We start from the raw sequence: 15172 nt of genomic DNA, 5'->3' as shown, positions 1-15172 counted from the left end.
CCATACTCCTCCACCACCACCACCCCTCCCCCAAACTACTCTCGATCCAGGGGAAGGCAGGAGGGAGGGAGAAGAGACCGAGGGAGATAAGAGGAGAAGGGAGGAGGAGGAGGAGAGAGGGGGGGAGAGGAGGAGAAAGAGAGAGGAGGGAGAGGATGGTGGAGGAGCAGAGGGAGGAGGAGAGGGGGAAGGAGGTGAGAAAGAGGGGAGGGAGTAGGAGGGGGCGAGAGGGAGAGAGAAGGATGGAGGAAAGGTGAGTGGAAGGGGTGGAGGAGGAGCGTGGGAGGTGGAGGAGAGGAGGGGGATGGAGGAGGAGAGTGGAGGGGATGGAAGGAAGAGGGGAGAGAAGGGAAGAAGTGAGGAGGCAAGAGAAGGTGGAGAGAAGGATAGTGAGAGAGGAGGAAGTGAGGTTTCATGTTGCTGCCTGTCTCTGGGTCTCCAGTTTCGCAGGTTTCTCTAACGCAATGATCTTGTTCGAGTTGCTGGAACCTGCTCAATATTCAGAGGTGTCCAACTGCTTTTATACCGCATTCACTTTCTCCAAAGGGAAGCGCAAGTGGGAAAAGTGAATCATAATCAGAAGATTACATATTTAAAAAGAGTGAATCTAATCACAGCAATAATTTAAAAAGAGAAAGAATACAACATTTACATCATTCCTTCAATAGGCACTGGAAGTAAATAGTGCAATAATTCACATTCACCTCAGATTAAGGCTGGGGAGAGAGAGAGAGAGACTGTGTGTCAGGGGCTATTGCTGGACTAACCAGCATTAAATAAAATTAAAGTAACACGTTAAGCAGCTGATGGGCCCTGGGGGGAATCACTGACCCATTCCTGGACACGGTTAAAAGGTGCCTCGCACCCCAGTAGAATCCTTTTTATCGGAATGGGGAAGGGAACAAGAAAAAGGCAATTGTCAAATTGGGGAAATCCCGAAAGAGAAGGCACAATCCCTTTTATTAGGGTGAGAGTATGGGAATATATCGAGCCCTGTATCCCTATCACTGTATCCGGTAGCACTAACATATTCTTCAATTCCAGGAGCTGGCCATGACTCAGCACCGAGCCAGGGGTGGGCGGTGGGGGTGGGGGGAGTGGTCACAGAAAAGGGATTCTACTGTCCCTGTGTCCTTGTCTTTCAGACCGCACCCCCCTCCCCCTCCCTCCTCCACCCAGCCCCACAAAGTCTGCTCTCTTTCCCTGGCACAAGGCAACAAATTGGCCTTCAGCAATCTTACAACAACATCGCATATCGCAAGCGGGTGAGGGGTTATTTCTTCTCCTTGGATTTGTCAGGCTTGTTTTTCTTGTTGAGGATCTTCATCAGGGACACGGGCATGTAATAGGGCTTCTGCTGGGACCCATCGTTCCTCTCCAGATCCTCCACTGTGGGGAAAGAGAGAGAGAGAGACGTAGAGAGCTGAAAGAATGACTTTGCATTTCTATAGCGCCTTTTGTGACCACAGGGCGTCCCAAACCGATGCCCCGATGATGGGATTTTCAAAGTGTGATCAGGGGAGAGCGCAGAAAAGGTTCACGAGAATGCTTCCAGGGACCAGCAACTTCAGCTATGGAGACAGATTGGAGAAGTTGGGACTGTTTTCCTTGGAGGAGAGAAGGCTGAGAGAAGATTTCAAAAAAAAAGGAGGTTTTCAAAAATCATGAGGGTTCCGGACCAGAGTAGATGGGGAGAAACTGTTCCCTTTGGTGGAAGGATCGAGAACCACGGGGCGCAGGCTTAAAGCAATTGGCAAAAGAAACAAAAATCACACAAGAAGAGAAACTTTATATCATGCGGCAAGGGGTTAACGTCTGGAATGCACTGCCTGAGAATGTGTGGTGGAGGCAGGTTTCATCGAGGCATTGGAAAGGGGGTCAGGCTGTTAACTGAAAAAGGGAATAATTTGCAGGGTTATGGGGAGAAGGTGGGAGAATGGCGCAAAGTGAATTGCTCGTTCGGAGAGCCAGCGCAAACACAATGGGCTGAATGGCCGGCTCCTGTGCTGTCACAATTCTGTGATTCTGAGTTGCAATGTGACAGCCAATTTGCACACAGCAAGCTCCCCAAAAACAGTAAAAGTGATAATGCCCAGAATGTTAACGCTGCCACTTTCCCCTCAGGATTGGGAAGTTTCTATTCTTCCCGGTGCCCCCCTCTCCCTCAAAGCACAGGAAAGCTGCAGCCAGGGCCACATCAATGTGCAAGATGCCCCCACCCCACACCACCACCCCCACCTCTCCCATAACCGAAGGGCCTGAGTCCCATCCTTTACCCATTCCACTGTAAACCGATTGGAGTGAAGGGTGTAGAGATAATCCCACTCGGAGCGGCCCCAAACTCTAGGAGACAGGAGAGCGGGACCAGAAACTCCAGGCTACTTACAGAAGCAGAGGAACAGGGTGTCGACACACATGTTGTAAACACTGAAGAAACCGTGGGCGATCATATAGGAACCAACCACCAGAGTCTGTGAGGGACATGGACACAAATGAAACTTGCGTTAAATCATCTTAAACTCTCCACCCTTCCCGATGCCGGCAGCGGTCGGCCCACAGGACGAAATAGCAACCCCCCCCCAACCCCACCCCCCACCCCCCAACCCCACCCCCCACCCCCCAACCCCAACCCCCCCACACCCCCCAACCCCAACCCCCCCACACCCCCCCACCCCCACCCCCCCACACCCCCCAACCTCAACCCCCCCACACCCCCCCACCCCCAACCCTAACCCCACCCCCAACCCTAACCCCAACACCCCCCCCACCCCCACCCCCAACCCCACCACCACCCCACCCCCAACCCCACCACCCCCCCACCCCCAACCCCACCACCCCACCCCCCAACCCCACCCCCCAACCCCAACCCCCCCACACCCCCCAACCCCAACCCCCCCACACCCCCCAACCCCAACCCCCCCACACCCCCCAACCCCAACCCCCCCACACCCCCCCACCCCCAACCCTAACCCCACCCCCAACCCTAACCCCAACACCCCCCACCCCCACCCCCAACCCCACCACCACCCCACCCCCAACCCCACCACCCCCCCACCCCCAACCCCCCCACACCCCCCCACCCCCAACCCTAACCCCACCCCCAACCCTAACCCCAACACCCCCAACCCCACCACCCCCCCACCCCCAACCCCACCACCCCCCCACCCCCAACCCCACCACCCCCCCACCCCCAACCCCACCACCCCACCCCACCCCCAACCCCACCACCCCACCCCACCACCCCACCCCCCCAACCCAAACCCCAACCCCGTAGTGTTTTTGAGCGGAGAGCTGACTATTGAACTACAGGGGGCATCACAGCAGAGCTCCATCCTGGCTCCGGTGGGGCGTGGGGATTATTCCGCACACATTTTCCAGCCAGGGTGACCGGGAGGGGAGGGGAAAGGGTGTCTGATTCATCCGGCAGCCAGTGGCTTCAATGGGGCAAAGACCGATTCGATCATTCCGACCAACAGCCCCAACATGGTTCACCACTGAATAAAAATGTGATTTTCCAGATTCTCCGTGGATACCACCTGCCCCCCCCCACCCCTCCCACCCTCCGCTCAATTCCCGATTCCCAGCCCCTTCCCAATCCCTCCCTCCCATGATATCACTTTCCTCAATCCCCTCCGATTCTGCCCAGGACCCTCCCCAGCTCAGTTCAAACCGCTGCCTCTGTCCCTGCTTCATTAAATAAGACGGGTTTAAACTATTGTCTCATACCAATATAGGCAGCCAGTAGTAGTTCAGGACGGGACCTTGGAATGTCGGGTCGGGAATTTTTATCCGCCCAGTGAAGAAGAAAAATGCCAGGACACCTGGGAAAAAAAGGGGGGAAAAAACAGGGAAACAGTGGATTCGAGTTTCAAAGTGAAAAGCCAATGCGGTTTGAACAGAGGCTTAAGGGGCTATCCTGTGTACAAGGCGAGGATTAGTCAGAGGCAATTCTCAGTGTCCTCCAGCTACAACCATTAACAACCCTGGCAGTATCCCACCCTAATCCTTCACCATTCCTCCCTCGCTAGAAATTCCGACAACTATTGGCGCATCCTCCAATAGAATTCCTCAGCTTTCATTCCCCCACCCACAGCAGTCAACACTACCCCCTGCCCCATCTCCCACTCCCAAATCCCAACCCTCCGGCAAATCCGGGCAAAATCCCTCTTCCACACAGGGAACAAAGCGGAGGCGGCCGTTCAGCCTCTCCGTCAACTCCAGGTCACTGAAACCCCCTGCCGCCCTTACTCGCCACAAGTTCCGCTTCCCCCTATCAACCTCCCCCACGCTCGCTGACCGACACTGGCTCCTAGCCAAGCAATGTCCTGAATTTAAAATTCTCACCCCGTCCCCCTCCCCTCCATTTTCAAATCCCTTCATGGCCTCGCCTTGCCCCCTCTCCCTATCTCTGTATTCTCCTCCAGCCCCAGCAACCCTCTGAGCTATCTGCACCCCTCTAATTCTAGCCTCTTCCCATTCTCGATTACAATCCTTCGCCGTGCCTGAGCTCCAAGCTCCGGAATTCCCTCTCTACACCTCAATGTCCTCTTTTAAGACGCACCTTAAAACCTTCCTCTTTGTCCAAGCTTTTCACCACTTGTCCTAATATCTCCTTCTGCGACTTGCTGTCGAATGTTTCTTTATAACACTCCCGGGAAGCGCCTTTATGTTAAACACACTCTATATAAAAAGATTCTGTTAAAGAGTCATACGGACTCGAAACGTTAACTGTGCTCCTCTCCGCAGATGCTGCCAGACCTGCTGAGTTTTTCCAGGTATTTTCATTTTTGTTTTGGATTTCCATCATCCGCAGTTTTTTGCTTTTATCTATATAAAAAAGGTGTTGTTCCGCCTTTTACCGCGTTTTTGTCCGATTTTTAATTGAGTGAAACTCTTTCGAGTTATCAACAGTCACAGATTGCAACTCTTTCGAGTACAATCACAGTTCTTGGTTTCCGGGAACTCTTTCGAGTTACCAACAGTCACAGATTGCAACTCTTTCGAGTACAATCACAGTTCTTGGTTTTCCAGGAGTGGGACATGAACCTACAACCCTCTGATTCAAAGGCGAGGGTGCTATGAACTGAACCACAGCTGACACCTCCTTAATTGAGTGAAGATTCACACCTCTCTCTCTCTCTCTCTCTCTCAATAAAAACAAACATTTATTGTCCATTTCTTACTGAGTTTGCTTATTGGGGCTTAACTATTGAAACAAGCTTCTGGACACATAACCATCGAGGCCTTATCGTAGCCAATAAATACCCTGTTCCCCAGACATTCAGTGACCACAGCTACTGGCGTGTGGACCTGCCCTGGCGCTCATGAACCAAACTCCCAGCTAAGGGCGAACAGCTCCACTGCCTTGTGGAAGCTGAACGCAAAGTGGGGTTAAATACTGACCAGAAAACTTTGAGTGGATCCCAAAGGCGGACTCATGTCCAGAATCTGGCAGCTTTCTGGCAACTCCCACAACGAAGCCGGGGCCGAACGTAGCGCTCCACACCTCTTTGGGCCGAACCGAGGAGGACGAGCCTGATGTTTGGGCAGCTGAGGGTCCCCATACATTTTGCCCAGGCTGGCGTCCTGGAGAGGACCCTCGGGTTTCACTGAAAATATTAATCCGGTCCCATCATCCAGAATTTCATCCTTCCCCATTGTTATCGCTGACAATGTGATGCAGGGTTTTTTTTTTTGCCAGCCTGCCCAACCAGAATTGCGACGTTAGCGGTTCAGTCTTTATACTAAAGTCCATATTTAGCATAGTCTGTCGTCAGATGCATCATCTGAAGTGGGGAGGCAGCCCGGGTGGTGAGGCGGCAGCGCCACCAGATGGAGAGTGTCCATATTGCAGGCAGCACTCCCTCTGAGGGTGTTACAGCGAGCGTCTGCCTCACACACTCCCCCCAGCCCCATGACCATATCCCAACTCCCATTAATCCCTTCGTGTCCCCGCTAACGTTATCATGCACCTGACGGCTCCATATTCCTTAAAATTCTTGTCTAGCAAAAAAAAAAAATCAAACTCAGATTTAAAATGATTGACTGAAAGGCTTCTTCACACAAAGGGTGGTAGAAGTGTGGAACTCTGATTTTATGTCCACTTCTCTCAAACTCGCCTACCAGGGGAAATAACGTATCTGCTCCCTGTAAACTCCATTCAGCATCCTACAAAAACCCCTCTACCTCCCGTCTTGCTGCCTTCATTAACAATACTAACTTTAAGTCTCAAAATCTAATGCGTGTATCATACTCTAGGACAACATTTTTGCTTTAATGCAATGGACAGTAGGTTCTCTGTCAGTCGACTTACCCACTCCACCGACAACGAGGAGCTTCCCGAAAAACAGCAGCAGGTCCGTGACTTTATCCAGGACCACCACCCTGAGGGAATCAAACCAAGAGTTTAGCCTACAACTGGTACCCGTTCATATGGCACATCAGGGCATCATTGCTCCACAAACACCCCCAGCTAGTCATGGGCACTCCCCACCTCCCAGGGTCTCGGAACCCAGTGGCCACCTCCCCCCAGGGTCTGAGGAATGGGAAGGATAGGAGAGAGAGGGAGTGGGGGGTGACGCTGGTATAGGAGGGAGAATCGAGCATGTTTCAGGTATTTATTATCCAGTTTCCTTCTTGAAAGTCACTTCCACCGCCCTTTCAGGCAGCACGTTCAACAGAACCATTACGATTCTGTTGAAGGGTCATGAGGACTCGAAACGTCAACTGTGCTCTCCTTCGCCGATGCTGCCAGACCTGCTGAGTTTTTCCAGGCATTTCTGTTTCTGTTTGTGTTTTGGATTTCCAGCATCCGCAGTTTTTTGCTTTTATCTCTAGTACAATAGCGATCTGTTTCTACCAACATAGTTGATGAGGTGCCTCAATACACCTACAATTACTGGTTACATTTAACGTACATTTACATTTCCTGTCAAACATTCTCTGGTGTGTACAGCCCGACAGGTTTTTCCACAGTTTTCAGCTCCACAGTGCATTATGGAGGAAGGGCCTTAGACAGCGACCCTTCCCCATTGCGCCTTTGCGGTGGCTGCCCCAAGCTTTAGTGCGTCCCTCAGCACATAGTCCTGGACCTTGGAATGTGCCAGTCTGCAACACTCGGTCATGGACAACACTTTTCACTGGAAGACCAAAGAGCATCTTTCACCGAGTGGATGGTCTCCCCCAGCTGCAGTTAATGGTTGTCTCGGTGTGCATCCCGAGGAACAGCCCACACAGCAGAGTCCTGTGTCACAGAGCTGCTCGGGATGAACCACGACAAAAGCCACTGCGCTCTCTCCAGACCTGCTTTGCAGGGGAATATTCCAGAGGGAGGTGTGCGGCCACAGCACCCTTGAGGGCAACGTGTGGAGGGGGTGAGACTCAGGAAGGAACTGATGGGGAGGGCCTTTCTCACCACCAGCCAAACTACATCTTGCTAGCTTACCACCGCCCCCTCACCTGCCCCACCCCGGCCACTGGAAAACTAACCTACTCCATCCAAACCCTTCATTGGACCAACAAGAGCCCCATGAATCCGTATATATACAATATGGGAGACCCCGACATTGTAGTGGATCATTAGGAGGCAGGGGCGACAGCCCGCCCGCCTGTGCTCCCCCCGACAGCCCGCCTGCCATTCTCACCTCTGGCTGCAATGGAGCTCAGAATATTACATTATGACAGGGAGTCAGGTATTATCAGTCTTCACTTACCTGACCACATTCCTCATCAAGAGCATGAATGCATTCTTGGCTGATGTACAGAAGTTTTTACCATAAATAGCAATCTATAATTGGACAGAAAGAAAGGTTATGAATCACTCAGGAACCACACGGGAGGTGAGGTTATTTATGTCTGCCGTCAGCCACTCAGCTCCTCACTCACCATAATGTAGGCGTTGCGATTTAGAAACTTGATGAATTTCTCCAGGCACCAGAAGCAACATTTGAGACAACACATCAGGAATTTGGTGCAAGGGTTATGGTAATCTATGAGGGAGAGAGAGAGAGAAAGCGCAATGAAATTCACTCTAACCAGCCCAGTTGTAAAGTGATTATAAACCACTGATTCTCACTAATGACATACGAGACCTTGCCATTTCCTGCTCAGGGACTAGTTCCACCAGCCTGGAAGAGACCTCAATTTATCATAATTACACCTACAACAAATCTTGTTTCACTGATAAACGTTCAGTGAGGTAAAGATAAGTCACATCAATTTCTAACTAGACCAGTTCCAGTTGCACTGATACACAGTCTCCAATCATCAGTGGTGCAGATTCTTAAACACATTCTCTTCCCCCACTCGAGACACATCAGGACAGGGGCAAAAAAGAAGGGTTTTGAATTCGAGGCTCTTACTTTTCAGCTTGTTGTCCAAGTATTCCAGAATAATTCTTATAAACTGAATGATGGTTAGGATCAGCGCTCCGAAGGCCAGTGAGCCAGTGTGATACCTAGGGTCAAACAAGCAGATATCATCAAACCCACCTATATGTTGACTCACAGCAAGCGTGGAGGTACCATCGTCCTGTAACAACCTTTTCAACTGCAATCCCACCCATCATCCCCCCACCCAACCCCGGTCTGGCACCCTCCCCACCCGCCACCCCCCTCCCTCCGTCAGCAGCAGCCCCCCACCCCCCCCCTCCCCCCGCCCCCACCATCCTGGCTTGCTCGATCACCCAGTGAGATATATCGGACCTTCATGTTGCACCAAACCTTACAGACCGAGAGCGCCCAGGTCAATCCCTGGAATGTGCTGAACGGTTCTACTGTGTTTCTGGCTGCGAAATAAAGTGAAACAAGTAGCATTGGTGATTCCTGCTCACTGTCCTGTGCTTCCTGCTCTATATTGGGTATGGGTGTCAGGCAAGGTTAGATCAGGCTCCCTTTAGCCTCAATTAACAAGGCCTCTAATCTCTACAGGTGACCCAATAGTGCCATTCGGGCCCTCGAGACTGCTCCACAGTTCAATAAGATCATGGGCCGATCTGACTGTGGCCTTAACTCCACTTGTCTTCCTGTTCCCCCCCATAATCCTTGACCTTGTCAGTCAAAAACCTGTCTAACTCAGCCTTGAATATATTCAATGGCCCAGCCTCCACTGGTCTCTGGGGAGGAGAATTCCAAACACTAACAACCCTCTAGGGGAAGAAATTCCTCTTCATCCCCGTCTTCAGTGGAAGAGCCCTTATTCTTAAGCTATGCCCCCAGATTCCCCCACCAGGGGAAACATCCTCTCAGCATCTACCCTCGGAATCTGGTCTGTTTCAATAGATCACCTCTCATTCTTCTAAACTCCAACGAGTATAGGCCCAACCCACTCGACCTTTCCTCATAAGACATATGCCTCAATCCAGGATTCAGTCTAGTGAACCTTCTCTGAACTGCTTCCAATGCATTACATAGGACAAAACTGTGCACAGTACTCCCGGTGTGGTCTCAGCAATGCCCCTGTACAGTTGTGACAAGACTTCTCTCCTTTTATACTCCAGCCCCCTTGCGATAAATTTCCACTTGCCTTCCTAATTACTTGCTGTACCTGCTTGCTGACTTTGTGATTCATGCACAAGGACACCCAGGTCCCTCATTACTGCAGCATTCTGCAGTCTCTCCGCATTTCAATAATACTCTGCTTTTCTATTCTTCCTGCCAAAGTGGACAACCTCACATCACCCAGCATTGTACTCCACCTGACAAACCTCCGCCCGATTCTGGGTCAGGACCAGTTAAAAACGGGACTGAGGGATAATCGGTACCCAAGCCCCATCAGACGCTAAAGGGAGTACATCTTAGTGAGGGGGAGCTCACCTGAGGCTGCGAATTAAGGCACTGGACACTGGGAAACGGGGAATATCTGCTGGTTTCTTGAAGGCCCAGTAATAGGAGGCGAAGGCTCCTGCCAGAGTGCACTGGCCCAGGGCAATGACAAAGTTTATGCACCATAGGAAGCCAATAATGTTGTAGATCTGCAGGTTGAAGAGGTTCTGCTGTAAGAGGCCCTCGTCATTGTATTTATAGAAGACACATTTCGCCTCTTCGCAGTTGTATTTGGAGGCGTTGAAAGCCTGTGGAAGAGAAGGAAAAGACGGTCATTCTTCATCACGATCATCTCAGTGACCCAGATTAAGATCACTGCTCTTCCTGATATAGTTTAATGCCCTGGGCTTCAGGTTTTACAGGGCAGAACGTCAATGGTTTTTCTTTTATTCACTCGCGGGGCGTGGGCGTCTCTGGCTAGGCCGGCATTTATTGCCCATCCCGAAATGCCCTTGTTTATAGGGCATTTAAGAGTCAGGCACATTGCTGTGGGTCTGGAGTCACATGTAGGCCAGACCAGGTAAGGACAGCAGATTTCCTTCCCTGAAGGATATTAGGTGAACCAGATGAGTTTTTATGGCAATCGGCAATGGATTCATAGTCGTCATCAGACTTTTAATTCCAGATTTTTACTGAATTCGAAATTCACTACCTACCATGGTGGGATTCGAACATGGGTCCCCAGAGCATTACCCTGGGTCTCTGGAATACTAGTCAGTGACAATTCCACTACGCCTCCACCTCCCCTTGCGGGCGACGGGAAGATTAAAAATGCAGTTGACAGGGAAGAGAATAGTCAAAGTTTGAGGGGGACAGAGGCAGTCTGGACACTTAAAAACAAAAAGTGCTGGAAATGCCCAGCAGCGGCTGGCAATATCTGTGGAGAGAAACAGGGTCAACGTTTCAGGTCAATGACCTTTCATCAGACTTTCGTTTTCTTTTGTTCTTATTGCCGATTTCCAGTATCCGCATTATTAAGCATTAGAGCGACTGTTAACTTAAATACTGAGAAATGTGAGATGATGCATTTTGGATGAATGACTGAGGCAAGGCAATATAATCTAACTGGTACAATGTTAGAATGGGTGCAGGGTCAGAGAGACTTGGGGTTTCATTTCATTTTTATATCTTAAAGATTCAATTTGGAACTCTCAATCTGTCAGTTCAGTCTACTTTTTTCTTCCTGAAAAAGTGCTAACAATTGTATTGGGGAATATGTGACAAAGGCTGACAGTCCTGCATTCTGGAAATGAGTGAACTTTGCAGAGACAGGATTGCTTGAATGGAGATTCAGGTTTTAGTTGATTGAAGAAGCTGTGAATTCACATCCCTTGCACTCGTTCTTTACAGGAAATGCCCAGAGAAAAACAGATTGGTTTACCAATGTCTGAATAACTTTCAACTTCAAACACGTGTCCTACGTGTGCTCTTACCATGGGGTTACAGGTTTCATTACCAAGGATGGCATCACAGCTGGAGGATGCAGGGCCAAAATTCACCACCCGATACAGAGGCTCACCTGATGTGGCTAGATATCTAAATAGCAGCAAGTGTTAAAGAAACAGGAAGAGACCAGAAAGAGTTAAATAAAACATTCAGAAATCTCAAGTCAGAACGAGTGGTGAAAAGAACAGAACCCCTGAGGAGACGACAATCAGGTCAAAATTTCCACTGGCCCCGCTTGCCCAGGGAGCACCGACATTCTGACCCTGGGCAACACTGTCCATAAAACAGCATTAGTTTACTCATGTACACGGACGACACCCAGCTCTACCTCTCCACCTCCTCCCTGGCTGATCTCCCATTTTCTACCCTCTGTAATTTGAGGTCATTCAAAGCACTGCTGCCCGTGTCTTAACTCTCAGCAAGTCCCATTCCCCTATCACCCTGTGCTCTCTGACCTACACGGGTTCCTGGTTAAGCAGCGCCTCGATTTTAAAATTCTTGCCCTTGTTTTCAAATTTCTCCATGTCCTCACCCCTCCCTACCTCTGTAATTTCCTCCAGCCCCACAGCTCTCCGAGATAACTGCACTCCTCTAATTCTGGCCTCTTGTACATCCCCGATCTCAATTGCTCCACCATTGGTGGCCTCACCTTCAGTTGCTGTAGTAATTGTAGCTTTAAGGAATGTAGTGACTGTAGCTTTAAGACTTATTATGTTGTATAGTATCATGTGACTGTGAACGAATCAGCTGTAAGTGCAGGGAACCTTAGGGTGGGAGTTCTCCTAGCTGCGGAGCTTGATGTAAGCATGTAACTGCTGCTGCAGCCTGGAAATAAAGTTCAATGTTTCATTGAGAAACTTGTCTGGAGAATCAAGTCCTTAACAAAGTGACGACAAGGATAGATCGGGTCCGGCATTGTCCCTCACCCAGCGACTGAGAGTAACTTGTTTAGAAAGAAGAAAGGGAAAATATACATGCCAGGTATGCTGCAGAGTTCAAACAGAATAAACAGAAGCGCTGTCATTTAAAGTTTAAAATAAAAGGGGCCCCAGTCCAAATTACTGAGAAATCTCCCGGAGCACTCCCAACATTTAAAAAAAAAGAGGGGCTTACAGAGGCAAAAAGAAAAAGAAAAAAGGAAAAGAGAATCTGTACTTACATTATAAAATAGGTGGCAGCCCTGCAGGCTCAGTAGGTTAGAGAAGGCACACAGCTGCAAGTAAAGAAAGGTTTAAAAAACAGTGCCCAATATAAAAAAAACGACTGCAGAGTTAAAAATTAAAAAAACACTTGCTGCAGAGTTGATAGCTTGCAAGTTAAAAAAAAAGGGCAATCAGAGCAGAAAGTAATGCTGTAGTTTTAAACTTAAAACGGCCCCGATCGGACCATGAGGCCGCTGGGTCTCCTGAAGTGCAGGATGTCCAACATCAAAAGAAACTGCAGAGTTAGTAAAAAAACAAAAGACCTGCAGAATTGCCCAGAAAAGGGAGAAGAAATCACTGCTGTGTTTTATCGAACAGGAACAAAGGCTTACAAAGTTTTTTTTTAAAAAGTGTGTGTTTTGGTGGTGAGCCTGCCAAAACATAACCAGCGCGGGAAACTCAAAAACAGCACAGAAAAGTGAACAGCTGCAGAGATAGCCCGAGTAAACAAAAAAGTGACTGTTCTTAAAGCGGCGATACATTTAAAGCAGTAAATGCAAGGAAAATGGTCATGGGCAGAAAATGATAAGAGACCCCAGAAAGGGGGAAACTCTGCGGAGGGACCCCAGAGAGAAGGCAGCTCCTCCAAGGGGGAAAAAGAGACCCCAGAGAGAGATCAACACTGCCAAGGGCAACAAGAAATTTAGCAGTTGAAAGAACAATTGATTGTCCTTCAAGATCAAATGCAAAAGGAATGCGCATTCGACACAAGGAATTCAGCAACGTGAAGAAATGAAGAATGTCTTAAACTGTAGAATGGAAGCGTAGCAGAAGAAACTCAGAGGGGGCTCAGAGGAAGCCCTGGGAGTTGTTTATAGCTGGGTAGAATCAGCTGAGTGAAACAAAAGAGGCAACGGAAGGAAAAGTGGTGGAACTTTCCAAAATGCAAGTGTGTGATGAAGCCATGGGTAGCACAGCCCCTGAATGGAACCAAGTTGAGATTTCACCTGAGAAATCTGACCGACTGAGGAGTCAAAATGAAGGGCGAGACTAAACTTTGTGATAGACAGAAGATGACGACGACAACGACAAGATGAATAACTCCCTCACGCTACTACAGGTTCAACACCTTCAGAGCTACTTCTGAAGCGACGCCTTCGAATGAGATTAAGCCTGATGTTTCCTAATTTGGAAGGAAAGATGGAAAAAAATCAAGGGAATCAAAAAAGTGACTCATAATTTGCATAGCCGTGAGCGACAATTTACTGTTGGTAAAGCGGTATATGTACGAAACTTCGGTGGTGGATCGAGTTGGTTAGCTGGTGTAATAGTTTCTGTGACTGGACCCTTGTCATACCACATAGAAGTGGAGGGTCAGATCACCCACGAACACGTGGATCATTTGAGACGAAGGGAGAAACCCCAACAAACCGATGTTCCACCTTTAACCATTGTAAAACCTGTGGCCCCTGCTGAAATTGTTCAACCAAGGATAGACACACCAGATGTATCTGTTGGAGTGGATAACACTGAATTGCCTGTGCCTAAAGAGGTACCTGATGCTGCTGCAGTTCCAGGTAATGTGGATCCTGTAAGAAATTTGAAAGTCGTGGAGATACGACATTCCACCTGGATCAGGAAACCACCTGGGAAACTGAACTTATAATTCCATGACCTCTGTATATATTTGCAATGTCATGAAGGTAGATGTGTTCTTGTAAATACAATATTGTACAAAAACTTTAAAGGGGGAGGAATGTAGTAATTGTAGCTTTAAGGAATGTAGTGACTGTAGCTTTAAGGCTTATCGTGTTGTACGGTATCACAGTGACAGTGTGAACGAATCAGCTCTAAGGCTCGGGGAACCTGAGAGTGGGAGTTCTTCTTCTAGTGTGGAGCTTGATGGAAGCATGTAACTGCTGCTGCAGCCTGTAAATAAATTATGCATCTCATGAGAAACCTGTCTGGAAAACAAAGTCTACAACAGTTGTCTAGGCCCCAAGCTCTGGAATTCCCTCCCTAAGCCTTTCTGTCTCTCTCTCCTCCTTTAAAATGTTCCTTAAAAACCTACCTCTCTGACCCAGCTTTTGGTCCTCCGACCTAATATTGCCTTATATGCCTGGGTGTCATCAAGGTGTGTTTTATAATGCTCCTGTGAAACGTCTTAGGATTTTATATCACATTCAAGGCACTATAGAATGATAAGTTGTTGTTGAGGATGGGCAATGCAAGACATCTTGGTCACTCCACATTATAACACAAGATAATTTGGGCCTTCTTCCCACCAATTCCAATATAAATTCAGGAAAATGTAGTTCCCTTCAACTTCATCCTGAGCCTGCAGTTGTAGGACAGGTTGAACAGCTAAAGGATACAGAGCAGTCATTCCCCAGTATGCCACACAAATCACCAAAAGCAGAAAGGTGAATAAGGGGTAAACAAGCGATGACATAATGTGACCAATCGCCCTAGTGGATAAGAGAAAAAGAAAACCAGAAAATTATTCCACATTGATCACGGTTTACTAAAAATTATTTACAAAGTACATAAGAAACTACATACGAATTAGGAGCAGGAGTACGCCATTCGGCCCTTCAAGCCTGCTCCCCCATTCAATTAGAGATCATGGCTGAACTGATTTTGGCCTTAACGCCACCTCCCTGCCTGTCCCTCATAACCATTGACTCCCTCATCAATCAAAAATCTGTCAAACTCAGCCTTGAATACATTCAATGACCCAGCTTCCACTGCTCACTGGGGAAG

General features: G+C 48.8%; 1 protein-coding gene across 1 annotated transcript in view; it reads right to left on the bottom strand.

The window, feature by feature from the left end:
- Positions 1–1158: 1158 nt before the first annotated feature.
- The window catches only part of slc44a4 (solute carrier family 44 member 4), a 68786-nt gene continuing 54772 nt past the window's right edge, over positions 1159–15172 (bottom strand). The window contains exons 13-22 of the mRNA XM_078566580.1: positions 14785–14877; positions 11255–11357; positions 9813–10069; positions 8361–8455; positions 7885–7988; positions 7713–7786; positions 6314–6384; positions 3727–3821; positions 2387–2471; positions 1159–1389 (exon numbers count right to left, since the gene is read on the bottom strand). Of these exons, the coding sequence (XP_078422706.1) occupies positions 1274–1389; positions 2387–2471; positions 3727–3821; positions 6314–6384; positions 7713–7786; positions 7885–7988; positions 8361–8455; positions 9813–10069; positions 11255–11357; positions 14785–14877 (1093 nt within the window). The 3' untranslated portion in view covers positions 1159–1273. The remainder of the gene's footprint in view (positions 1390–2386; positions 2472–3726; positions 3822–6313; positions 6385–7712; positions 7787–7884; positions 7989–8360; positions 8456–9812; positions 10070–11254; positions 11358–14784; positions 14878–15172) is intronic.

This window comes from Cetorhinus maximus, chromosome 21 (genome assembly GCF_964194155.1).
Source record: "Cetorhinus maximus chromosome 21, sCetMax3.hap1.1, whole genome shotgun sequence".
Lineage (NCBI taxonomy): Eukaryota > Metazoa > Chordata > Chondrichthyes > Lamniformes > Cetorhinidae > Cetorhinus > Cetorhinus maximus.
This window is presented reverse-complemented; position numbering and strand designations above follow the sequence as displayed.